Raw genomic sequence first — 27,389 nt, 5'->3', positions numbered from 1 at the left:
AAAACATATTATTTACACATAATCATTTAGCATAGAATAGATGCATACTCTTTGTTGCGTGCCTTCCCTAGCTGCGCCCGAACCGAACAAGAACAAGTCTTTAGGACTCCAAGTGTCGTCCCTCCGTAGATAGTCCACAGCACGTCCGGATCCGCCTTAAGATTGACCAACTAGAATCGCCCTTAAGGTACTAGAAAATTTCGGCAATTTGAGCAAGATGTGTGTTTGAAATTTCTCTCAAAAACTCACTTTGAATACTTTGAAACTTGTGTTATAAATTGTGAGCCCTAGCCTCATATTTATAGCGGTATGGAAAGGGAATCGAAATCCTATTCAGATACAAATTAATCAAACCTAGAATCCTACAAGAACTCTAATTTAATTAATTTATCAAATAGAATTAGGAATTTAATCATTAACCGAACTCTGCATGTTTTAGGAAACGTGCACGAACACAAACACTTGCACACACACGCACGACAGCCACGATGGGCCTCATGCGTGCGCGCGAGTAGCAGCCCACTCAGCGCCCGCGCGCGCTGCGCGCTGCGCGCGCTGTGCGCGCTGTGCGCGCTGCGCGCTGCGCGCAGCCTGCTGGGCCTGGCCTTGCTGTTTGTGCGGCGCGCTTGGCTTGCTGGGCGATGGCCTGGCTTCGTGCTGGGCCTCGTCCGGCAGGCCTCGTCCGATGCTTATTCGTACGATGCGCTTCCGATTAAATTTTCCGATTCCGGAATTCATTTCCGATACGAACAATATTTAATATTTCCGATTCCGGAATTAATTTCCGTTTCGAACAAATATTTAATATTTCCGTTTCCGGAATTATTTTCCGATTCCGGTAATATTTCCGATTTTGACAATATTTCCGTTTCCGGCAATATTTCCGATTCTGGCAATATTTCCATTTCCGATAATATTTTCCGATACGTACCATGTTTCCGTTTCCGGCAACATCTACGACTTGGATAATATTTATATTTCCGATACGATCCGTATTTCCGTTTCCGGCAATATCATCGTTTCCGGAGTATTCATTTCTTGCCTGTGACGATCTTAGCTCCCACTGAAACCAAGATCCGTCGGTTCCGAATATTCATAGATGGAGTATTTAATGCTATTAAATACTTGATCCGTTTACGTACTATTTGTGTGACCCTACGGGTTCAGTCAAGAGTAAGCTGTGGATTAATATCATTAATTCCACTTGAACTGAAGCGGCCTCTAGCTAGGCATTCAGCTCACTTGATCTCACTGAATTATTAACTTGTTAATTAATACTGAACCGCATTTATTAGACTTATCATAGAATGCATACTTGGACCAAGGGCATTATTTCCTTCAGTCTCCCACTTGTCCTTAGGGACAAGTGTGCATTTCCTAATTCCTTTGTCGCTCGATGCTTGCTCTTGAACATAAGGTAAGAGTTGTCATCCTTATTATGTCCAGAGGTGTTCCTCGGTTTCAGAGTTCAACTGATCAAATAAACAGATAATCATAGCCTATGATTCATCCGAGCACGGCCATGCATTTCACAGTTTCTAGCTCTCCGAGTGGCCTTGTACAACTTTTAAGCATCTCATCCCGATTTATGGGAGGACAATCCCAATCTTTCGATCTTGAGATTAGACTTCGTTTGATAGGTGATTACCTGAGCGTTGCCTTTATAGCCTCCTTTTACGGTGCGACGGTTGGTCAACGTCAAAGCAACCAGTTCTCAAACAAGTAATCTCAAATCACTCAGGTATTGAGGATTTAGTGTCTAATAATTTAATGAAATTTACTTATGACAGACTTTCATCTCTTACAGTAAGGTTTCATAGGTCTTGTCCGATACTAGTCTTCCCAAAGTAAGTATCTATGCAAATGATTATGACATTGCCATGTCCACATAGTTCAAGAAACAGAACTACTAGTCATCTTGCATTCTAATCGTCTAACGTTTTCTATGCGTCCAATTTCATAGAAAACTCCGATTAGGGACCATTTTCAACCTTTGACATTCAAGTTCACTTGATAGACATTTCTTAGTCACAGGACTGGTCCTGACAGTCTATCTTGAATATATCGTCAAATTGAAGGGACTCATCATTTAATAAACCGTAAATTAAATGGAAAAATGAATTCCTTTCATTTATTGTGAATGATTAACCAATAATGTTTTACAAAGATTTAAACTCTAAAACTTTAAAACATTAAATAGAGACATCAAAGCCATTCTCCAATATGCTTGATTCCCATAGCTGCAGTGTGCGAGTTGTGCTTCGCTTGCGGCAGAGGTTTAGTTACTGGATCTGATATGTTGTCATCAGTTCCAATTTTGCTTATCTCGACTTCTTTTCTTTCAACGAACTCTCGTAGAAGGTGAAATCTACGAAGTACATGCTTGACTCTTTGGTGGTGTCTAGGCTCTTTTTCCTGTGCAATAGCTCCGTTATTATCACAATACAGGGCTATTGGTCCTTTAATGGAGGGGACTACACCAAGTTCTCCTATGAACTTCCTTAGCCATATAGCTTCCTTTGCTGCTTCATGTGCAGCAATGTACTCCGCTTCAGTTGTAGAATCCGCAATGGTGCTTTGCTTAGCACTTTTCCAGCTTACTGCTCCTCCGTTGAGGCAGAAGACAAACCCAGACTGTGATCTGAAATCATCTTTGTCGGTTTGGAAACTTGCGTCCGTATAGCCTTTAACAATTAATTCATCATCTCCACCATAGACCAGGAAGTCATCTTTGTGCCTTTTCAGGTACTTCAGAATATTCTTGGCAGCAGTCCAATGCGCCTCTCCTGGGTCTGACTGGTATCTGCTCGTAGCACTGAGTGCGTACGCAACATCCGGGCGTGTACATATCATAGCATACATTATTGAACCAATCAATGATGCATATGGAATCCCATTCATTCGTCTACGCTCATCAAGTGTTTTTGGGCACTGAGTCTTGCTTAGAGTCATTCCATGAGACATGGGTAGGTAGCCTCGCTTGGAGTCCGCCATCTTGAACCTATCAAGCACCTTATTGATATAAGTGCTTTGACTAAGTCCAATCATCTTTTTAGATCTATCTCTGTAAATCTTGATGCCCAATATGTACTGTGCTTCTCCTAGATCCTTCATCGAAAAACATTTCCCAAGACAAATCTTGACAGAGTTCAACATAGGAATGTCATTTCCGATAAGCAATATGTCGTCGACATATAATACTAGGAAAGCAATTTTGCTCCCACTGACCTTCTTGTATACACAAGATTCGTCCGCGTTCTTGATGAAACCAAAGTCACTGACTGCTTCATCAAAACGTATATTCCAGCTCCTGGATGCCTGCTTCAATCCGTAGATTGACTTCTTTAGCTTGCATACCTTTTTAGCATTCTTTGGATCCTCAAAACCTTCAGGCTGTGTCATAAACACAGTTTCTGTTAAAACGCCGTTTAAGAAAGCAGTTTTGACATCCATCTGCCATATTTCGTAATCGTAATATGCAGCGATTGCTAACATTATTCGAATAGACTTTAGCATTGCAACTGGTGAAAAGGTTTCATCGTAATCCACACCGTGGACTTGCCTGTAACCTTTTGCAACCAATCTAGCTTTGAAAACTTCAAGTTTCCCATCCTTGTCCTTTTTCAGTTTGAAAACCCATTTGCTTCCAATGGCTTGGTAGCCATCTGGCAAATCGACCAAATCCCATACTTGGTTTTCAGACATGGAGTCTAATTCAGATTGCATGGCTTCTTGCCATTGCTTGGAGCTAGGGCTCGTCATAGCTTGCTTGTAAGTCGCAGGTTCATCACTTTCAAGTAATAGAACGTCATAGCTCTCGTTCGTCAAAATACCCAAGTACCTTTCCGGTTGAGATCTATATCTTTGCGATCTACGCGGGGTAACATTTCTAGATTGACCATGATTCTCACCAGATTCTTCTAAAGATCTCTGAGTTTCATCCTGAATGTCATCTTGAGCATTCTCTAGAGTTTGTTGTTCGACTCGAATTTCTTCGAGGTCTACTTTTCTCCCACTTGTCATTTTGGAAATGTGATCTTTCTCCAAAAAGACACCATCTCGAGCAACAAACACTTTGTTCTCAGATGTATTGTAGAAGTAATACCCCTTTGTTTCCTTTGGATAGCCCACAAGGATACATTTGTCGGATTTTGGATGAAGTTTGTCTGAAATTAATCGTTTGACGTATACTTCACATCCCCAAATCTTAAGAAAAGACACATTTGGAGGCTTTCCAAACCATAATTCGTATGGAGTCTTTTCGACAGCTTTAGACGGAGTTCTATTTATAGTGAGTGCAGCTGTATTTAGTGCATGTCCCCAAAATTCTAATGGAAGTTCGGCCTGACCCATCATTGACCTGACCATGTCTAGCAAGGTTCTGTTCCTCCGTTCCGACACACCGTTCCATTGTGGTGTTCCAGGAGGAGTCAATTCTGATAGAATTCCACATTCTTTCAGATGGTCATCAAATTCATAGCTCAGATATTCACCGCCTCTATCAGACCGCAGTGCCTTGATCTTCTTGCCTAATTGATTCTCTACTTCACTCTGAAATTCCTTGAATTTGTCAAAGGATTCAGACTTATGCTTCATTAGGTAGACATAACCATACCTACTGAAGTCATCAGTGAAAGTGATAAAGTAGCTGAAACCACCTCTAGCATTTGTACTCATTGGTCCACATACATCTGTATGGATTAAACCCAATAGTTCATTTGCTCTTTCTCCAACTTTAGAGAAAGGTTGCTTTGTCATTTTGCCAAGTAAACATGATTCGCATTTATCATAATCCTCTAAGTTAAATGGTTCTAGAATTCCTTCCTTTTGAAGTCTTTCTAAGCGTTTCAAGTTTATATGGCCTAATCGACAATGCCACAGATAAGTGAGATCTGAATCATCCTTTTTGGCCCTTTTGGTATTTATGTTATATACTTGTTTGTCGTGATCTAATAAATAAAGTCCATTGACTAATCTAGCAGATCCATAAAACATCTCTTTAAAATAAAACGAACAACTATTGTCTTTTATTAAAAAGGAAAATCCCTTAGCATCTAAGCAAGAAACTGAAATGATGTTTTTAGTAAGACTTGGAACATGGAAACATTCTTCCAGTTCCAAAACTAGCCCGGAGGGCAACGACAAAAAGTAAGTTCCTACAGCTAATGCAGCAATCCGTGCTCCATTTCCCACTCGTAGGTCGACTTCACCCTTGCTTAACTTTCTACTTCTTCTTAGTCCCTGTGGATTGGAACATAAGTGTGAGCCACAACCTATATCTAATACCCAAGAAGTTGAATTAGCAAGTATACAGTCTATAACGAAAATACCTGAAGATGGAACGACTGTTCCGTTCTTCTGATCTTCCTTTAGCTTTGGACATTCTCTTTTGTAATGGCCTATTCCATCACAATAAAGACAGCTTGATGTGGACTTGTCCTGCTTTGATTTAGCATTGCCCTTGGACTTTCCACCTTTCTTGAATGATCTCTTTCTAGCCTTGAGTAAATCTTTGGCTTCACAGTCCAGTACTATTTCAGCCTTTCTGACAAGGTGAATAAATTCTGCAACTGTTTCTTCTCTTGGTTCACTTAGGTATAGTTGCTTGAAGCGACCAAACCCACTGTGTAGTGAATTGAGCAAGACAGAGACTGCCATCCTTTCGCTTATTGGTGTTCCTAGTAGACTTAGGCGATCAAAATATGAACACATAAGATCCACATGGAACCTCAGTGGGACGCCTACCCTCTGTTTAGTGCGAAGGAGCTGAACATGTGTTTCTTGGACCTCCATCCCATAACACCTGTTGGGAGAACTAACCTTTAGACCAGACATTGATTCAATCAACTCATGGACGTTCAGGTCCCTGTCCTCCGTACTTCCACGACAGATATCCCTCAGATTCTTGATGAGCGTAAAAGGTTCATAGGCTACAAACCTTCTAGCCCAATCATCAGGGATATTGTTCAGCATGAGACTCATAACCTTTTTGAGATCCGCATCCCAGGCGTAAAACCTCTCAGGGGTCATGTCTCTGGCATAGTAGCTTGGCATGGGATGTGACAGTACATACTCAAGTCCATTGAGTTTGACTATTTCAACTAGCTTAGCTTCCCATTCAAGAAAATTTGTCAGGTTCAGCTTGACCATAAGCTCAGAACCCATGATGATGTTTTGATTGTTGTTTGCCATATTAAAAACTACAATTGAAAAGAATAAACAAATAAATAACCATTCACAGTTTCTCTTAATAAACTTAAATTCTAGCATACATGCATAATTCAATGTTTATTAAGCATTTTATTCAAGTTATGTGTTCCGGCAGGTGTGAATAAAATGATTCCAAGATCCTAAAATCATTGAAGAACTAAGCACAGTTTGTCGACTTAATCCTAGAACATCTTAGGTAAGCAAAAGCCTTTTGCTAATAGTCTAGAAACTATTCTTGGTTGATAGGTACGTCTAAGAACTTATTAGGTAAACCTATCGAATTTGCCACGACATAAAAGGACTCCTTACTTATATCGTTGAGTTTCACCAAAACTAACATGTACTCACAATTATTTGTGTACCTTGCCCCTTTAGGACCAATAAGTAACACCTCGCTGAGCGAAAACTATTACTAGATTGATGTAAAGGATATCCAAGCAAGTGTATATTTTGGCATGGCACCTTTTAACTCAATTTTTAAGTTTGGAACTTAAGGCTCTTACTATGTTGGTTAGATTTTAAGTGAACTAAAATCCTTAATCATGCAACATAATCAAGCTTTTGATCTCATGCATTTTAAGACATATTTAAAGACAATAAATAACTTAAAACATGCATAAGATATTTGTGATCTAGTATGGCCCGACTTCATCTTGAAGCTTTGACTTCAAAGTCCGTCTTGAAAATCTCCGTGGGAGGCACCATTTTCTTCAAATAGGATAAGCTATAACTAATTACAACTATTTGATGGTTCGCAGACCATATTTGAATTGAAAAATAACTTTGGTACTTTAGACCAATTACATTCAAATTAATGGTACGCAGACCATATTTTCTATCCTATTTGGGCCATACTAGTCACTTCATAACCTGCAAAACAGTACATATACAATATATACCATTCACCCATTCATTATCATGAATGGCCCACATAGCTGGTTAGTAAAACACATTATGCATCACGTAAACATTTGCAGCAATTAATCAAGGGCACCAATAATCTACCAATTATTCAGTCCTTATTAATTCTAATCAAGTTGTTTTAACCTTAAGGATTTGTAGACCTAATCAAGAGTTTATGACTAAAAAGCGCTCCCACTTAAACCAATAAATTCATATGCTTTACCAATTTTAAACATAAAAATGTATTTCTAGTCTAACCGGAAACATACAAATTTAATTAAAATTTAAAGCTCATATCAATTTATAATTGAATCCAAAAATTTAATTTAATTTCAGTCGTATTTAAATTAATTCATGATTTTAATTTTAGTAAAATAATTAGAATAAATAACATTTATTATAATTATAATATTCAAAATTAAAATCCAAGAAAATAATTCAAATTATTAATTTTAAAATTAATTAAAATTACGTGAACTGAAATTTTCAAATTAAACATTCAAAACGATCTAATCGTAACGCAAACACCCTACGCGTTGCACGCCCATGGGCCGTACGCACACAGCCATTGCTGGCCATGTGCGCGCAGCCCATGCGCTCGTCGCATAGCTGCTGCTTCCCTATCGCAAGCCTCCGCACGCATTGGTGCTCGCTGCGCGCGCCAGCGCTCATCGCACGCGAGCTATCGCTCGCAGTGCGCGCGCGCGACATCGCTCGCTGGGCGCGCGACATCGCTCGCTGGGCGCGCGAGCCATCGCTCGCTGGGCGCGCGACATCGCTCGCTGTGCGCGCGAGCCATCGCTCGCTGGGGCGCGACATCGCGCGCTGTGCGCGCGAGTAATGCTGGGCGCAGCGCTCGTGGCATGCGAGCTTGCGCTCGCTGCGCGCGAGGCTGCGCGCTCTTGTGCGAGGCAGCGCGCGTTGTGGCGCAGCTCGCTTGCTGCCCACACGCGACTGCCTTGGCTCGCCCTTCGCCCATGCCCATTCGTTCATTGCTCGTGGCACACGACACAAGGCAGGGCTGCTGCCTTGTGCTCGTGCACTACGCCCTTGCTCATTGCATTCGTGCCGCACGGGCGACGAGCTCCCTTGCTCGTCGTCGCATGCCCGCATTATACAACACCCCTTAAGGGTAACACGAAGCGTCCATTGCTTCGTGCGTGCAAGTTTTATGAACGAATCGCATAAAAATTTAAAATTTATATTTAAAATTAATGACAAATTAATAAATAATATTAATTTCATAATTTTAGGGCGAAAAAATCGAAAATTTATTATCCAATTGATTTCCGATTGTTATGGATTCAAGTCTAGGTCATAAAAATTTAAAATTTATCGTAAATTTACAATTTTTATGGTGGTTTTTAATCATAGGTTTCTAATTAAATTACAATTAATTATGAAAATCAAATTAATTCTAAATTATTCTAATTTTCAACAAATTAATCATAATTACAAATTAGATTGCATAATTAACAAGACTAGGCATTCAAACTTGTTAAACATATGCAGTAGGTCAATCAAAAATTCAAGATTTATCAACAAGAATCGCAAATATTTAATTTAACATCTTAAATTTACGAAATTTTGTATTCGAAAAACTAAAACCTTCGAAAAGTCATAGTTAGGCTTCGAATTTGAGAATTCTGGGTTCGGCAGAAAAATACTATTTTTGTCAAAATTTTAGAATGCCTTTTACATGCGGAATTGACACAAAAATCACTCAATTCGGATGAGTAACGAAGAAACTGCCGAAAAACTGCGTACGTATAATTAAATAAACGCAATTTGCAATTAATTAACAATTACGAAAATTAATCACCCCTTTTAATTCTTGCAAATTTGTAATATTTAACCATGTTCATGCAATTTAGATTATGAAAATAATAAGGGGCTCGTGATACCACTGTTAGGTTATGATACATATGACAATTCATAAATCATGCGGAAAAACCATAAAACCCAGGAAAACATATTATTTACACATAATCATTTAGCATAGAATAGATGCATACTCTTTGTTGCGTGCCTTCCCTAGCTGCGCCCGAACCGAACAAGAACAAGTCTTTAGGACTCCAAGTGTCGTCCCTCCGTAGATAGTCCACAGCACGTCCGGATCCGCCTTAAGATTGACCAACTAGAATCGCCCTTAAGGTACTAGAAAATTTCGGCAATTTGAGCAAGATGTGTGTTTGAAATTTCTCTCAAAAACTCACTTTGAATACTTTGAAACTTGTGTTATAAATTGTGAGCCCTAGCCTCATATTTATAGCGGTATGGAAAGGGAATCGAAATCCTATTCAGATACAAATTAATCAAACCTAGAATCCTACAAGAACTCTAATTTAATTAATTTATCAAATAGAATTAGGAATTTAATCATTAACCGAACTCTGCATGTTTTAGGAAACGTGCACGAACACAAACACTTGCACACACACGCACGACAGCCACGATGGGCCTCATGCGTGCGCGCGAGTAGCAGCCCACTCAGCGCCCGCGCGCGCTGCGCGCTGCGCGCGCTGTGCGCGCTGTGCGCGCTGCGCGCTGCGCGCAGCCTGCTGGGCCTGGCCTTGCTGTTTGTGCGGCGCGCTTGGCTTGCTGGGCGATGGCCTGGCTTCGTGCTGGGCCTCGTCCGGCAGGCCTCGTCCGATGCTTATTCGTACGATGCGCTTCCGATTAAATTTTCCGATTCCGGAATTCATTTCCGATACGAACAATATTTAATATTTCCGATTCCGGAATTAATTTCCGTTTCGAACAAATATTTAATATTTCCGTTTCCGGAATTATTTTCCGATTCCGGTAATATTTCCGATTTTGACAATATTTCCGTTTCCGGCAATATTTCCGATTCTGGCAATATTTCCATTTCCGATAATATTTTCCGATACGTACCATGTTTCCGTTTCCGGCAACATCTACGACTTGGATAATATTTATATTTCCGATACGATCCATATTTCCGTTTCCGGCAATATCATCGTTTCCGGAGTATTCATTTCTTGCCTGTGACGATCTTAGCTCCCACTGAAACCAAGATCCGTCGGTTCCGAATATTCATAGATGGAGTATTTAATGCTATTAAATACTTGATCCGTTTACGTACTATTTGTGTGACCCTACGGGTTCAGTCAAGAGTAAGCTGTGGATTAATATCATTAATTCCACTTGAACTGAAGCGGCCTCTAGCTAGGCATTCAGCTCACTTGATCTCACTGAATTATTAACTTGTTAATTAATACTGAACCGCATTTATTAGACTTATCATAGAATGCATACTTGGACCAAAGGCATTATTTCCTTCAGTACAAACATTCTGATGTGTTCATTCTTCATTCACAGATTTTTTGATGAACTGCAGGTACAAACTGTCTTCATTCTTCGTTCACAGATTTGGCTGTTGGTGTCAGTGTGTAAAAACAGTTTATTGACCTTACCTAGAACATGTAGTTGGTCTTTTGTTTACTTTTTAACGCTGGCTGCAGAATGCTTGAAACTCTTGAGCCTCTACCTGTTTATTTCTCCATCACGGTCCTTTGCTTATAGCAAGACTTACTATCAACATTTTACATGCCTGAAAAGTTTGGTGAAGCGGACCCATCTCGGCTACACTGTTTGACCAGCTTCATCCAAAGGATCTTATTGCTTAGATATAATAGAGATATTTTCTTATGCTCAAAGTGGGTACACGAGTGAGGCTCTCAATATATTTTAAGCATATGCAATTAGGTGAAAGAGATCACTTTTGTCGGTTACTATTTAGATAGGGATGATGTATAATTTTTCTTTGGATGAACTTTGTGAACAAATTTTGTGGCATACTTCGTATTATTTTTGGTCATTAGTTGCAATAAAAAAATTTAAAGTTCTGATATTATCTCGCACGCATCGTGTGCATATAAGACTAGTACTCTACTAGGTCAAGATCTCAATGGTACCAAACAAATTGTTTAGTGTTTGGGTATACTCTTTCTACTTTGTATAAGACTCTTGTCTACAATATGTCACTTCATATACTAGAACAATTATCATAACCTTCTTACCTACCAATGTCTCTGCCTAGTGGAAAAGGTTTCACCTTCCAATCAAAAGATTGAGGGTTATTTCCCACTAGGGGCCCTTTGAGAGGGTTTCCTATTATCATTTTTCATTCTTAAAGCGTATAACCTGTTTATTCGGGCCAGATTAAGTCGTATGGAATTATGACCTAATATGACACTTCATCTTGCCTTTTAAAAAAAATCACAACTTTCTTTTACTACATTAGAGTATGGTTTTATTGAAAATTATTAGGTAAACTCTGGTGCACTGTGTCTCCAAGGTATTTTTATACTCATTGGTGGTCCCTGTCACAGTTTCTCCTCACATGTAAAGAGAAATTTTGAGAAGGTACACCGTACAACCGGGGCATGTAATATGTTCTAGTGTTTTATACAAACTTGTATATAAGCTGTCATATTTCGTATATGTTAAGCAATATAACCAATTAGTTAAACAATGAAACCAATTAGTTAAGCACATTAACCAATTAGTTAAGCAATCTAAATAGTCTTTTCGATAAAATGGTCTTGCACAAAAATTGTTGATCATTTTAATACCGAATGAGCCCTAAACCCCTAAGTAACTCGTCAGCAAAAAAAATAAAAATAAATAAATTATAAAGTAAATGACGTGTTTGGATTAGGGTCTTGCCATTGAGGTGAACCAAAGCCCAGTTGAGGCCCAAATTCTTTCTTAGTGCAATGAAATTGTAATCCACTCCCAAAATGCGCTATTAATTTATACATTGGCTACACCCCTATAGACGATTATAGTACCATCATACCATGCATGGGAAAACAAATGAGAAAAAAAAAGAGCTATAGGTCGTTGCCGGAAAAGTAGTGATTGAAAGGAAGCTCATTAGTGTTCAAATTCATCATCATCAAACCTCTTAATCCTCATCATCTCTAATACCCCTCAAACAAGAAGAAGAAGAGAAATGAAGAAAGATGTTAAGACTTAAGAGCCACACAAAGGTGAATCCAAAGTCAATTATTAAGGGGTGTCGAAAAGGGCCACACAATTATAAAGCGACTTAATATTAGTTTGATAACCTTTTTTTTTTTTTTTTTTTTTTAATACGGGAGTTGACCCTGTAAGGGGCCACAACATACATTGGCCAACATGATGCCTTGTCTCTCTACCAAGACAGAATAAAGGCATTAAAGAGTCCAGATAAGAAGTTATTGAGAAAGTCAAAACCTCAAACTAAAGCCACCACCCCCACACGTCTATACCGTTCAACACAAATCCTGTCCATGGATCGGAGGTAGTAGCTCATGATTCACCAACCCGACCATGATACAACTCACACATGACACATGCATGTACGATTATGTTGTAGACATGAATTTTTGTGGTAGCAATACAACAATGTGGAGTCAGGGCAGACCCAATTAATGTAGGGTCCCTGTGTTATCTCTATTATATAAGTAAAGATGTGAGGTTATTTTAGTAAATCCACTTTTGGTATCCCCCTTGGATTACTAAAATACCCTCCACACTTATATAATAAAGAATATAATGACAACCTACATAATATGAAAACCCAAAGAAGCATTATAATCAATCTAGCCCCTTAAATAAATTCTTACCATTTTAATCAATCTGTTTATTTGCGTTCATCTCTATCCAACTTATCTGTTTCTTATATTGGCATTCATCGCATTTATATTATATTTTTTTACATGTTATTTCAGGTTAAATGTGATAACACAATATGTTTCTTATATTCGCACACATTGCGTGCATATAAGGATAGTAGTTTAATAAAAGACCCCTGTATGGTTTACCAATAACTTTTGCACATAATGAGAATTACACCACGTTAAACAAGTAAAGAGAAAAAAAGTATAGAAGAGTTTTTTCTGCCAAGTAAATAAGCTCATACTCTTTACACGCCAAACTGCAAAGCTTTTATGCATATTTTTTTATTCAAAATTTTCACAAATTTTGAAGACCCTGTTTCGTATATCACTTTGAACATATTAAAGCCGAACCTATATGAAGTGTTACCCAATCAAATTCCCAATTATAAACAAACTTGTAAACCGATTTAATTTCAGTCTAAACAAACTGTTTCTAGTTATCAGTTACAAAATTATAATTTTCGAATCAATCGAGTCCGTTCCGATCCGAATTCGGACGGCAGAACCGCCCTACAATCGAAGTATTCCGTATTCATCCGTAAAACAAAAAACGGGCAGCAGATTTGCAGAATATTTCAAACAAAAATCAAAATTCAAAAAAGTTGACGTGTCGCACACGAACATTTGTTTAGTTACATGTAAGAAGTACGAACGTTCCTCTTTCTTCAACTTCCGTCGTATGCACTACCTGGCATTCTGGCAATTTTGTTTTCGAAGGCGGGAACTTCTCAACTTGCCCCTAAATTCACCCCTTTCTCTCTCTTCTAGGGTTTATGCGTCCTCTCAATTCTCCCAATTCAACTTGCAATTTCACTGAATACCATGATATTCTAGGTTATTTGTCGGTTAATTGTCAGTTTTGAGCAAATTGTGCAGCATTTCTATGAAATTTCGAGCTCAAAATTGAAGAAATTAAAATGAGTAGTCTTCGAAAAGGTTCAAATGTCTGGGTTGAAGATAAGGAGCTGGCTTGGATTCCAGCTGAGGTGATTGATTTTAATGGCAAACAAGTTCAAGTTCTTACTTCTTCCGGAAAAAAGGTTAGCTTGTAATTATTCTGTTTTTTTTGGAAGTTTAGTTTAATTGATGAATAATCTATGCAAAACAAGCAAATATAAGTTTATTTGGAGGTGTGAATAGTGTGCCCCACTGATTTTGACTAAAGTGAACTAGATGGAGAACTAAAATTGATTTCTGGTTGGTGCCAATTTTGGTTGCAGTTTGTTATTTGATAGTTTTCGTGGTTTAATTGTTGAGGGATTCAAATTTTGAATAGAATGAATTAAGTAGACTACATTTTAAGCATACTTAACGAAAAGCAAGTGGACATTTCTGTTTGAGCGCATTAGGCAGCAAAAGGCAATATTGTTAGAAGAAAACTGAATTTCATTGTTGAACAAGTAAATGTCGGAATTCTTGGTGCTTGAAATCTGGGACGGGAAGCATATATGTGACTGGGAACATAATCTTCAGTCCCTCTTCTATGTACCACAATTACCACTCATATGCCTTTCATTTTGATCGGTTTGGTTTAATATGTTCTATACATTTTATTAAAATAAGCGTCGGAGCCTTAAAGTTAGCTAGAGAAGAAACAAAGTATTGACACAAATGTGAAACATAAAAAGTGGCACATTAGATTTTGTGTCTGGTATTATTGGTTTTGAGATTAAAAGCGGCACAAGAGTTACTAAAGGAGAGCTTATTAAGGGGGTTATGAGTTTTTAACAGCTACAAAAAACCTAAACTGGCTTTGCTTAGTTGATGCGATTGAGATGTATTGATCACGATAGTTAATTAGTTAGGTATGCAATTGAAGTGCATTATGCGTCATGTTAACACTTAGCAGTGAGATGGTTAGCGATCTGTTGTCGATTTGTCGTACTGTAAGCTGGCTATCTACTCATTGTGTTAGTTCCTATGCCAAAGGATGGGTTTGTCCTGGTACATCTGGATCACTTAAAGCCTTACAGGTGTTTAATGTGAGTTCTGTGGAGCATGAAAGATGGAAAGTCATGTAGCAGCCTGCCTTGGCTGTCTTCTGGTGATATAGTTGAAGAGGAATAATAGGACTTGCTTTTTAACCCAATTTTCTTTGACTGAGTTGTGTGTCTAAATTCTTTTTGTTTCACGCTCATGCTATTTCCCCGGAACTGCCTCGTCTGTTGTGTAACTCAAGTTGTATAGATTTTGAAAATTTGTGTTACTTTTATAGTGGCCCCTTTATATTGCCTATCATTCAATCATTGGAAAAGTTAGTTTTTCTTTTTCTTTTGTCAATAAGAAAGACTTCTGATGCCTTAGGCCCTTGGCTATTTGAGTTTCTGAGATCATCCTCATCAAAGAAGAATAAGACCAACAATTCACTGTATATTTCCAATTACTAGTCTGTAAAACTTAATTATCCAAACAACGAATCTATGTGATTTTGTAGTTCTATCTTGGACATATTTCTGTAGTTACTCCTCCAAATTTTAGCTATTTTGGTTTTGTTTTCCAGGTTTTATCTTCTCCAGAAAATTTGCTTTTAAGGGATCCAGATGCGGATCTTGGCGGAGTCGATGACATGACCAAATTGACGTACTTGAATGAGCCTGGAGTTCTATATAATCTAGAGAGAAGATATGCATTGGACAGCATATATGTGAGTAAAATGCATTTATTGCCCTTCTCTTATACTCCGGTTGTGGTATATGGCATAACTACTATCTAAATGGCATGCTCCCATAGTCTGTTGTCGTATTATATTTTGTCCTTTATAGAAGTCCCATTTTTTTTTTGTCAGAGGGTAACATTAATAGTGACATCACATTGTAATAAATGGATATGGGTGTTTACTCTTTACTCCCTATTTGATGTCATTGAATGTGACTAAAAAAATCATTTATCCGAGTGGATCACTTATTAAATGAGGGCCATTTTGGGAGTATGTAATATATTTATACATAGTAGTGATAAGTGAAAACTATTTTAAGACATACCAGAATAGTTAGAGGGAATGATCTCAGTGCTCTTTACTAATGTGAAGATGAATGATCTCAAGATAATAAAGATAATCGACGAGTACTTTGGAGAAAGAATATCTGAAAATTGGCATTTGATAGGTCTAAAAGTAATGAAAAACTGTATCTGGGAGGTAAAAATCTTATGTGTTGCAGGAACTTCTTGTTCTTGTAGTTGTGTAGCAACTTAAGGAATAATGACTTGATTGTGACAGGGGAGTTGGAGGGGTTGGGCTGGATTTGGGAAGATAAAAATACTAGACATTTAGAAGGAGTTGATGGCTGCTTTGAATTTATAATTGTTACTAAAAGGCGTCGATAGCATAAATAATTTGACAGATTGCTTGCTGGTCTTATTTATCTGGCTGTTTTACTGGGTGCTGGAGAAGAGAAACTCAAAGACTTCAGCATTAGCTCATTCGAAACTCCTTCTGAATAAATCCAAAAGATATCGTTTTCAGTTGATTAAGAGATCCATTTATGTTTTCCCCCCTCCAAACTTCTGTTTTATTTTCTCAATAGGTTGAAGTGTGATGCAGGGTTTTTCTTTTTGCATTTTGCCTTAGTTCATTCACTGAAAGTCAGAGAAAAAGTTCAAAATGTTCTCATTTTGGATACCTTGACTCCATAGGAAAGTACAACTACTTATCTTTAAATTTATTACTTTAGTTTTGAGCCAATGAAGTTTCCTCCTCATCACAACTATAATGGATGGCTCAGATTCCCTTCCCTTTCCGTGGGATTTCTCTGTGGTTAAAAGTTTAAAACTTAAAACAGACCATCTAAACTCATGGCAAGTTCTATCAGGTTGAGTATTTTCCAGCTAAAAAGTCTCAAGTCTTGAAGTTAAGGGTTGCAGAGATTAGGATGTTTTGTTGGATTTGTAACCACATTAGGATGGATAAATGAAGAATGATTTGGTATGAGAAGGAGGAGTAATGTTTTAATTGTTTATTGTGAACAAGTTGCTAGAAGTATGATTTGGATGGGTCAGGCATGTTAAGAGAAGGCAACTAGGGTGACATGTAAGGATATGCAAGAAGACTACCTGGAAAGAATTTAAGAGGAAACGAACTAAACCAAAGAATTGGAATGAGGTTATAAGGCAGGATCAAGCCCACTTATACATTTTGCAGTTGTCATTGTTGAAATGTTATTATGGTTATGGCATATTCTGCCTTGGTCTGTTTGTTGACGGCTCTCTTTGTTTATGCGAGCTGGTCGTATTTGGATTTATGTTCCAATATGAATATCTAAAACATGCAAATGAAGCCAGATATATTCTCAGGGAATACAACAACAACAACAAAGCCTTAGTCCCAAAATGATTTGGGGTCGGCTAACATGGGAATACCGTGGGAATTTTCTACTCAAAAGATTATTATTTGGAAAGCCCATGTTGCTACAACTGATAGATCATGACAATCTTTTCCTAGCTTCTGTTTATTGTTTCATTAGGTTTAGGGTCTATTCTATCTGACTTTATTGTCTAAACATATCTGAATTTATCTAAATTATCTGGAGAAATTTGCTGAACATGTGAGGGTCACAATTTGTTTTGTCTGAACTTATTTGTCTGAATTTATCTGAACTTATTTTGTCTCAAGTAAGTCAAAACAAGTTGAACTGTACATGCCGTTATTGTCATAACTATAGGCCGACCTCGTGGCAAATCCTGGCAATAGATGCGTCACGATGTTCTTTACGTTTAGTTTACTTTCATGCATACTGCATATGTATCTGCCGCAGGCTATTTTTGAATTTATAGCCCTTTTAACATCTGAAATGTTTTCATTATTGTTTTGGTACCAAAGTAGATATATGTGCAGTACTAATAGTGAATGTGTGCGCGTGAGTGCATGCGTGTGTGGATTTATGGCTGAACACTATTGTTAGTAGGATATCTTCCTATTCATTATATCCCTTAATGCCTCATTGATGACATACTCTTTTGCAATTTGTTTGTGGCAGACTTACACCGGAAGCATTTTGATCGCTGTGAATCCTTTCATTAAACTTCCACATCTTTATAATGCACACATGATGGAACAATACAAGGGAGCGCCATTTGGTGAGCTAGATCCCCATGTCTTTGCAGTAGCTGATGCCGCGTATAGGTATCTAGTAATAAAACATAGAAACTAGACATGTTCGTTTTTGGAATTGACCTATGAAACACGGTTGATGGTTGATGTTTGAAGTGGCCCTCATAGATAGATTAACTTGTAAATTTTACTTCAGAGAATGATGTACTTGGATTTTGGATTGGCCTTCGTTATGCAGAGCAATGATGAGTGAGCACAAGAGCCAGTCTATATTGGTCAGTGGAGAAAGTGGAGCCGGAAAAACGGAGACCACAAAATTAATCATGCAGTATCTTGCTTATATGGGTGGGCGTGCTTCTGGCAGTGAAAGATCAGTTGAGCAGCAAGTTCTGGAAGTATGTCTTCAATTAGTCATCTTTTTAGTGTAATGAATTTCCATTTTTTAGGATGTCAAATATCTTCTGTTTTGTTCTTGTTTTGAAAGGATATGAAAGCACTCTACTCTCCTGGCAGTGATTTTGCGTGTCTTTGGCCCTCTATACTGTACAGGGAAGACTCTGGAAGTGTGCAAAATGAAATTGATGCTGCTCATTTATGATATGAGTTTTCATTTCTTATAGCTGGCTCCCACGCACATCCAGCCATTTGGTCAGGGTTGCACATGCTATATCCCTCTTGGATAGTTGTAGGTTTATATGTGAATGTGGGGCTTGGTCCAACATGACGGTTAGAGCTTATTGGGGGATATGTGATTTCGATAACGATTGTGGAATCACCAAAGCACCATCTTTTTTGACGTTAACATCCAGTCATTCACAGCTACTGCAATGTGGAATGAATGTTTTTGATAATTTCAACGGTTCAACCTGAATAAAAAACTTGATTCTAAATATTTAGAAATATTATGGTCTTTAATTGTAACAGCTTTAACTTTTTAGGTCTCAGTTTTTTCAAAAAAGATTTTTCGTTAATTAGGATTCAGATATGGGTGTAGATTAATCATTCATCAATTCAAACAAAAAAAGCACATTTAATGCTGACAAGAGCTTCTGTTGGTATTCACGCGGTCCAAAAAAAGAGCCCTCTATTGGTATCCCACGATATAGTTTGATTTAGTGGTTAACTTTATGCGTTGCATGTGTGACTTGTTTCAACCAATATGATCATTTTGCTAATTTTTGTTTGTTTGTCTTTTAGTCTAATCCACTCTTGGAGGCATTCGGTAATGCAAGGACTGTGAGAAATGATAACTCAAGGTTTGTGCGCACATTGTATTTTGGTATATTTATGTGGTGTTATTCTATTTTTATTGTGTGGTACATGTGGAAGTCCTTTAGTCTTTGTTGTATTCACTTAAAATTCACTTTTTAAACTTATTGGAACTTATCTGAGCCTCTTGGAATTTATCACCACGTTTTGGAACATAAAAAAGTGTAGGTTTTAGGAAGAACTCAAATCCCAAGACAAGAGATCTACTATTAAGGATCTGGAATCCAAATTAATTATTATTTATTTTAAACGTGAATTGAACTTGAGTAGCCCTTATCTGAACTTATTAGAAGTTGTAACTTATTTTACTCATCTTTTTAAAGGTATAAACAGAGCTGGAATGTTTCCATGTTTTGATGAATGATAATATCGTCCGTGAAAGGAAAAATGGTGATCTGATTTATGAGCAATTGAGCACCTTGCCAAACTATTTGGTAAAAAGTTACACATTGAGTTAATGATAATGAGTTCTATGTAGTGTTTTGCAACTTTCTACACAACCTTGTTACCGTTACAATTTCCAACCTAGTTGCAATTGGGGAGTTAAAGTTTTCTTTTGAAGGGAGGAGGGCAGAGTGGAGGGAGATAATATATGCGGACGACTCAACATGACTTCTTTTTTCTCTCTTTCTCTCTCTTTTTTTTTCTGTTTCTGTTTACTATTTTCCTTTGCAAACTTCTCTCATTTTCTATTTTTATTATTTTTCATAACATATTTGCGCCTCTTCTCTAAACCGACCTATCTTGTTTTTTTGTTCCCTAATTTTCGTGCCTCGTTACCCTCAACTTCACTTTCTCATTTTTGCATGATTTAACCTTTTACTTTTCTTGTTTCACATTCCGCATGACGATTCATGTTAGCCGATCCCAAATCATTTTGTGACTAAGGCTTGGTTGTTGTTATTGTTATATGTATGAAAGTTTAGATCTATTTTTTTTGTGGAGATATTTGTTGTTTCTAATTCAACTTTTTAAAATTCAGTTAATGTTCAATACTTATTATGGTTTTGTGAAGGAAAGACAATAATGGGCGTAATCTTGAGCTTGATAGCTTGACCTTGTTAATGAATTTAGCTACTATGATCATAACTGGAATGGAGAATGCATACCTGATGATTGATTTATCACTATAGTAATTAGCTTGATAGCTTGACCTTGTTAATGAATTTAGCTACTATGAACATAACTGGAATGGAGAATGCAGACCTGATGATTGATTTATCACTATAGTAATTGGTGGTTGATAGAGGGTATATTATCCTTGGTATCCATGTATGCATCAGTGAAAAGATAACTGCAATGGTTTTGGTTTTTACTTGATGAGTTGATGTAACAGAATGTCAGTTGTCACTTGAAAACAAACCAGCCTTTTCTCTTGCGTCCTTACATCTATGAATCTTCAATAAGCGGCCCCATTTTTGAATATAAAACAAGTTGCATTGTCAGTGGAGCTTTATGTTGTTGTATGAGGGCTTTGATTAATGATCAAACTTGGCTTGGGAAAAATATGACTGAAGCACACACTTGAACTCTACACCTGATTCCCTGATCTTTGTTGACTGGATTCTTTGAGCAATGTAATCCACTTAAATTTGTAAAAAAATAGTAATATAACTGCCGGTCCTGAAAAGCAGCTGTGAAGTTGAAGGAAATTGTTGAATGTCTTTCCCTTTTCAGTTTGTTATCTTGGTCTTTCTCCATTTCCACTTACCTTACCGGAGGTTGGATATTGTTCTCCATTGTTTTTTGCAGTCGTTTTGGCAAGTTTGTGGAGATACAATTTGATGTAAATGGTAGAATATCTGGTGCTGCAATTAGGACCTACCTTTTAGAGCGGTCTCGTGTTGTTCAAATTACGGATCCTGAAAGGAACTATCACTGTTTTTACCAACTCTGCGCATCTCAAGAGGTAAATTTCAGACATTTGATATTTGTGAAGGTTTATTGGCGATTATACAGTGGTTTCTTGATTTTAGTAGGTTGGTCATGCTGTGATGTACTGACTTCTGAGTTGTGACTATGTTTGGTCAGATCTCATAATTAATTCCTGATCATTCGTTGTTTCTAGAAAACGATCCTTTGCCAATAATAAATGAAGAAAAAAGAACAGAAATGTTGCTAAAGTATGGCACATATTGCCTCTTTCCATTGCATAGTATGATGTAAGTAATTGCCATATTACTTTTCACCTGAAGGTTGTTGGTGACTTGGTGCTCCTATCATTTTTCTCCATGTTTAAGGATTTATTTAAAATGGAAATTTCAGCCCCTCGACCCATGTGATGTGGATAGACTTGGCAAAAACTGACCCGATCCGAATGATCCGATCCATTATTATTATTATTAGTAAACCAGTAATCTCGAACTGTATACGCTTATCCCTTAATTATTTTGTAACAAATATTGTTATATATAATATTAAAAGTAATTGAATATTTTATGAATGATGACCAAATCTAAAGCGAAATTGCCAAATCAAAACTTGAAATTAAACAAGAAAATTAAGTCTGATCTAACCCGAAAGTATCTGAACTAAACCGTAAAAAACCGATCTGATATGATCCGGTCTGAAATGAACCGAACTGATAATGACCCGAAATTTTGACCCAAATCCGACCCGATCCGGCCATAAAAAACCGAATTAAACCCGAACCTCGAATGGACTCGACCCATACACGAACCCGATCCGAAGTGAAAGTGACCCAAAATGACCCGATCCGAATGGACCCGATCCGAACCAGATCCAAACGACCCATTTGCCAGGTCTAGATGTGTACCCCTCCACTAACTCTCTTTGTCGCACACTCCCACTCCAATAAGTTCCTGCCGAATGCAGTAGATGAGGCATGACATTCTTTCTCGAGTTTGCTAACTTTGGTTTGTCGAACTTGAATGCTGTCTTAGATTGAGATTGTCCTGTGATCATAATCTTTGGGTGTGTTGCTAAGTAAGCCGATGGTTATTGCCTATTTTGAACTCTGGATTGTTCGTGGTTAGTGCTCAACAACGAACCTTGTTATTTGTGAGTGATGGAGAACTTATCAAATCGATACAAGCTAGGTGTGATGTCTTTTATTTAAGATCAGATATGTTGAGCAAAGGAAATAGATGTTCATTTATGATTTAGGAAGACATCTTGATCTCTTTTTTTAGCTATGAAGTTGAATCATTAATTTATTTTGTGCTCAAGTATCAGTTGGGTTTCTTTATCATACGATGGCTTTTTATTCTTCTTCTCTTCATAAACCTGTAAGCAGGATTCTGAGAAGTATAAGCTGGAACATCCAAGGCAATTCCATTATTTAAATCAAAGTAAGATATATGAATTAGAAGGGGTCAGCAATAAAGATGAATACATGAAAACCCGAAGGGCAATGACTATTGTTGGCATAAGCGAGGATGAACAGGTTATAATAGTTTGTTTCTCTAGCATTTTCACATCTCCTTCAGTTTGTTTGACAAGGTTTTTACTGTACAGGAAGCAATATTTCGTGCATTGGCTGCTATTCTGCATTTAGGTAATGTAGAATTTTCTCCTGGAAAAGAGCACGACTCCTCAATAATAAAGGACCAGATATCTGGCTTCCATCTTCAGATGGCCGCTGACCTCTTTAAGTAAGTTGTTCTTTTTGCAAAACTATGTGTGAGTATTCAGTATGGGTTTTAAAATGTATTGACGAACCTTCAGTTTAAAAAAGTTCCTTTGTTTTCAACAAAGTTAAACTGATAAATGTGAAATGCTGGACCTTTGGTACTAATGTTATCGTTGAGCAGAAAAATGAACCCGACTCAGTTTAATAAGAAAAGTTCCTTTATGTCTGAGTACATCATTCAGTTCAAAAAGAAAAGAACCCGTATTTGAAAAAAGAACCCCCGGTAGCTAAAATATAAATTAACAAAAAATAAGAACCTTTTGTTCAAACAAAATGAACCCAAAATTGACATTCAGTTCCCTTTATTTTTTATTTTTTAAATCTATTTATTTAAAATCGAACCTGCATTTCCTAAAATAAAATCTCTGTTATAAAAGACCTTTAGTTTAACTTTATGCACGTATTGAATGATTTTGTTGGTTTCCTATTTTGTTTTGGATATGTTTCCATGTTTAGCTTATTAGTTGATTGAATTGAGTGGCTACGTTTCTCTACAGGTGTGATGTTAGTCTTTTGCTTTCATCTCTTTGTACAAGATCCATTCAAACTCGTGAGGGCACCATTGTTAAAGCTTTGGATTGTAATGCTGCTTTGGCTAGCCGTGATGCTTTGGCTAAGACTGTTTATTCTCGTTTGTTTGATTGGTATGCTCATTTTAAAGTAGTTTCAGAAAAAAATTATCGGGGAAAAGAAATTGAAACTTACATAATGTGGGACTTGTTCAGGCTGGTTGAGAAGATGAATAGTTCTATTGGGCAAGATCCAAATTCTCGTGTACAAATTGGACTCTTGGATATATATGGCTTTGAGTGCTTTAAGAATAACAGGTACCTTACTTTGTTTTAATATTTTTTAACTTTTTTAGTGGGGGTTACTATTGTCTTTTTCCAAGAAGGTTGTTTTCTGACTTTTGTCTGAACTTTTCTGAAAAACTTTTTTTTGATTGAACTTATCACTCTGAAACAAGTTGAAACAAACAGAACCTAAGTTGTCTATGGTTTTATGGCAACTTTGTTAGTTATGTGTTATGTTCAACAAGAGTTTGCGGTCCTTTTCGCCATTTTTTCAAGTTTGTAATGGTGGCTCTACCCGTCTTTTGCATAAGCTTATATTCAATGCTTTGATTCTACAGTTTCGAGCAGTTCTGTATCAATTTTGCAAACGAAAAGCTCCAACAGCATTTTAATGAGGTCCGTGGTGATAACTTGAATTCCCCATGGGTCCATCTGTTAGTGAAATACTACCTCCACTTTCTTTAGTTCTACTCATTTACTGTAGGTCTGTAGCAACATAAACCAAGGAAAACTCAAAAAAGGGTCCACCTTTGGAGTACGTTAACTCTTAGGAGGAGAGAGATATGGGGTTTTGATAAGTATAATAGGTTACCTAAAGGTGGTGTATGATATGATAAAAAGAATGTATAAAAGGTTGGCGTAAAGGGAAAAAGGTAAATATGAGTAAAACTCAGACTAACGGTAGAAAGTGAGTAGAATACTAGAACATGGGAAACGGAGGTAGCCGTAGTACTTTTTTTCTTTTAAGTATCTTACTGTTTTTGTGTTTTCCAGCATGTATTTAAGATGGAGCAGGAAGAGTATAATCGAGAAGAGATTAATTGGAGCTACATTGAGTTTGTTGATAATCAGGATGTTCTAGACTTGATTGAGAAGGTGCTTCCTCCTACACTCTTTTTTTGCTAGTTTATAATGCTTTGAGGTGTTGTGATGAACCACTGTTAATTTTTTCCGTATTCTTTTGTGGCTCTTATTGTCTTTTTGATAATTGTCTGATAAAGTTATGCACTTCATAATTTCACTCTTCCTTTTGATATTCTGTAGTTTCATACCCTTCCCTGTGATTTTTTATGTAATCTGAAAAAGCAGACAAAAGTAATTGGGAGCACCCTTTGTAAGCTCTTTGACAAATTATAATATATGGAGCATGCCTTATCCAGGCCTGCCCGAGGCTGTAGCTTTTGAGTATTCTTTTTGGTGCTTTACTTTTGTATTGTCCAAGTAGAGAAATCTCTGCATAGTACTTGTCTGCGTTACCCACATTTTTGCTTATAAAGTACCCTGTGTATCTATTTTGCAGAAACCAATTGGGATTATTGCTCTTCTGGATGAAGCTTGGTACTGTTTAAACTTCAAAATTTATTGCTGATTGTGCGTGTATAATTGTTTAATGGAATTTAGCTTGTTTTTTTTTATCCTTTTCCTGGTTTCTATATTTGCAGCATGTTTCCAAAGTCGACACATGAGACTTTTACAACCAAACTATTCCAAAATTTCCCGTCACACTCAAGGTTGGAGAAAGCAAGGTTCTCACGTACGGATTTTACTGTGTCTCATTATGCTGGCAAGGTATGTCCATTACTCTTTAACATATATAATTCTTTTCATGTTTGTTTAAAATTTTTGTTTTTTTTAAGTTTCTCTTTAATCTATTTTTTCTCTTATATTTGGTTTTTGCTAGGTTACTTATCAAACTGAAACATTTCTTGATAAAAACCGTGACTATGTTGTTGTGGAGCACTGTCATGTTTTATCCTCCTCCAAGTGCCCATTGATTGCTGGTCTTTTTCCTTCTGTATCTGAGGAGACAACACGATCATCTTACAAGTTTTCCTCTGTATCCTCTAAATTTAAGGTATTGTGATTAGATCACTTCTCAAATCTTGGCTGTGAATTTGGTAATCATGTGCATGTTTCCTGAAGGAAGTATTTTTCAAAAAGAAAAGCTAAATCTGTAATTTCTTGAAGGCTTAATGACAATTTCTTGAGTTGGTATCACTTGTCATTATGTTGTTGATTCATGCATGGTCTTCTAACATGTCCCAATCCCCATGTTATGCATTTTGTTGGCGAAGTAGCTTCCACAAGTATAGTTTCATAGTATCGATTTTCATTGTTCACATGCTCTCTAATTTTCTAGATAATTATATATCCTGTTGTATTAATAATGTACAATATTAGAAAGAGCAACTGATTCAAACTGAAATTGTAGGGATGGCTTTCCTTCTGAACCAAATAAGATAAATAATGGTAAGTTTTAGCGTCAGGATGAAAATTAGCCATTTAAGAGTACTTTTTGATGGAGCCAGAGGTGAAAGCCGAGGTTTCTATGAATATAAAACAATTTGCTATGTTTAATTGGAAAATTGGCGGCATTGGTATATACTGGAATGTTGTCATCTAATTAGGAGTGAGCAAATTTTATGGGCACTCAAATTGCGAACTGAGTCCCGAATCCGGTTTGAGGTTCCGAAACTCGGATCTGGTAAACTTGATTCAGGTTTTAGTTTACGAATTTTTGGAAGCAGAATTAGTTGGGTACTTGTCCAAGTCATTCCAATACCAAATATCTGAAACTGGAAATAAAATTACTAAAGTCCAAATGCAAAAAAAAAGAAAGTTTTCTATTTTGATCATTAATCAAAAGCGAGTGGATTTTTTTTTGTCAGCCCTACATCTAATGCAGTTTTTTTTGCAGTGCAAATTGAATTTGAGGTTTTTTCTATTCACACCTCTATGATTTACCACTATGATCATCCAAATAATTTTTTTCAATGTTTTTTCTTTTCTTTTCTGTATAGCAACAACTCCAAGCGTTGATGGAGACTCTTAACTGTACGGAACCTCACTATATTCGTTGTATCAAGCCAAACTCATTAAATCGACCTAATATTTTTGAGAATCAGAGTATATTGCACCAATTGCGCTGTGGGGTAAGTCTCAAGATGCAACTTACTGCTTTGCAAATGATATTTTAGATGCAATGATAATCCTGTTTAAGCGATGCTGCTTACAAGCTGTTCTGTTAGTTAGGCAGGACTCTACTATTGCAAAGTGTTCTTATTTCACCTATAATAATTCTTGAGTTATCTTTCTTTTTCTTGTTTAGTCCCAGAAAGTTATCAGCATTACAAATAGTCAAATATGGGCAATCTGCTTTATGATTTAGGGGAAATAAAGATATTCAGATATTGAAGAAAATAACTGTTTGCTCTTTGTATAATTGCTATTTGTTGTCACCTTTTTCCTTTGTTTCTATTTGTCCCTGAACTTAATACCAATTTGATATTTTGAAAACTGTTGTAATGTTGCTTTAATAGTTTAAGAGCTTCAAAGATAAAGAAGTACCTTTTACATTCACTTTGAGAATTTCGTCACTTAAAGCCCATGTAAAGGGTGGGAATAGCTCCATTGAATATGCTTATTTCGATGTATGTGGTGTATGAAAAGCTCCTTAAAATATTTAGGGAATGCTGCAACTGATACCATACCACCACTCGGAGTGATTTCATTCATGTAGCTCTGTATCATTATGTTATACGATCCCTCTATTTCTGGTTCGGGTGGTACTGTTTCTGTCAGATCGTTGATTGGATAGGCATTAAAGGTGCGAAGTAATGGACTCCTCCATGTATTCTGCTCTAAATCTTTGTACCAAAATGTATTTCACCTAAATGTTGTAATAATTCGTGAAGTTAACTTTGTAGTACAAGTTTTCAATGGACAAAATATTTGTTTACCATGTTCTGTCAGTACAATAACGAAGGACTTTACTTTGTAATTACACATTCGACTGTCACATCAGGTGAAACAGATCTAGT

The 27,389-nt window shown here is 37.1% G+C and overlaps 1 protein-coding gene across 1 annotated transcript in view; it reads left to right on the top strand.

Annotated features, from left to right (window-relative positions):
• The first annotated feature begins 13,389 nt into the window (after positions 1-13,389).
• Positions 13,390-27,389, top strand: part of LOC110795093 (myosin-15) — a 32,610-nt gene continuing 18,610 nt past the window's right edge. Inside the window, exons 1-16 of the mRNA XM_022000068.2 lie at positions 13,390-13,846; positions 15,307-15,450; positions 17,780-17,925; positions 18,092-18,248; positions 19,051-19,109; positions 20,875-21,031; positions 22,379-22,528; positions 22,600-22,736; positions 23,272-23,418; positions 23,500-23,601; positions 23,907-23,964; positions 24,343-24,444; positions 24,869-24,906; positions 25,011-25,137; positions 25,250-25,423; positions 26,370-26,501. Of these exons, the coding sequence (XP_021855760.1) occupies positions 13,724-13,846; positions 15,307-15,450; positions 17,780-17,925; positions 18,092-18,248; positions 19,051-19,109; positions 20,875-21,031; positions 22,379-22,528; positions 22,600-22,736; positions 23,272-23,418; positions 23,500-23,601; positions 23,907-23,964; positions 24,343-24,444; positions 24,869-24,906; positions 25,011-25,137; positions 25,250-25,423; positions 26,370-26,501 (1,953 nt within the window). The 5' untranslated portion in view covers positions 13,390-13,723. The remainder of the gene's footprint in view (positions 13,847-15,306; positions 15,451-17,779; positions 17,926-18,091; positions 18,249-19,050; positions 19,110-20,874; positions 21,032-22,378; positions 22,529-22,599; positions 22,737-23,271; positions 23,419-23,499; positions 23,602-23,906; positions 23,965-24,342; positions 24,445-24,868; positions 24,907-25,010; positions 25,138-25,249; positions 25,424-26,369; positions 26,502-27,389) is intronic.

Source organism: Spinacia oleracea, chromosome 1, assembly GCF_020520425.1.
Source record: "Spinacia oleracea cultivar Varoflay chromosome 1, BTI_SOV_V1, whole genome shotgun sequence".
NCBI lineage: Eukaryota > Viridiplantae > Streptophyta > Magnoliopsida > Caryophyllales > Amaranthaceae > Spinacia > Spinacia oleracea.
The sequence above is the reverse complement of the archived record's forward strand: the minus strand, read 5'-3'. Positions and strand labels throughout refer to the sequence as shown.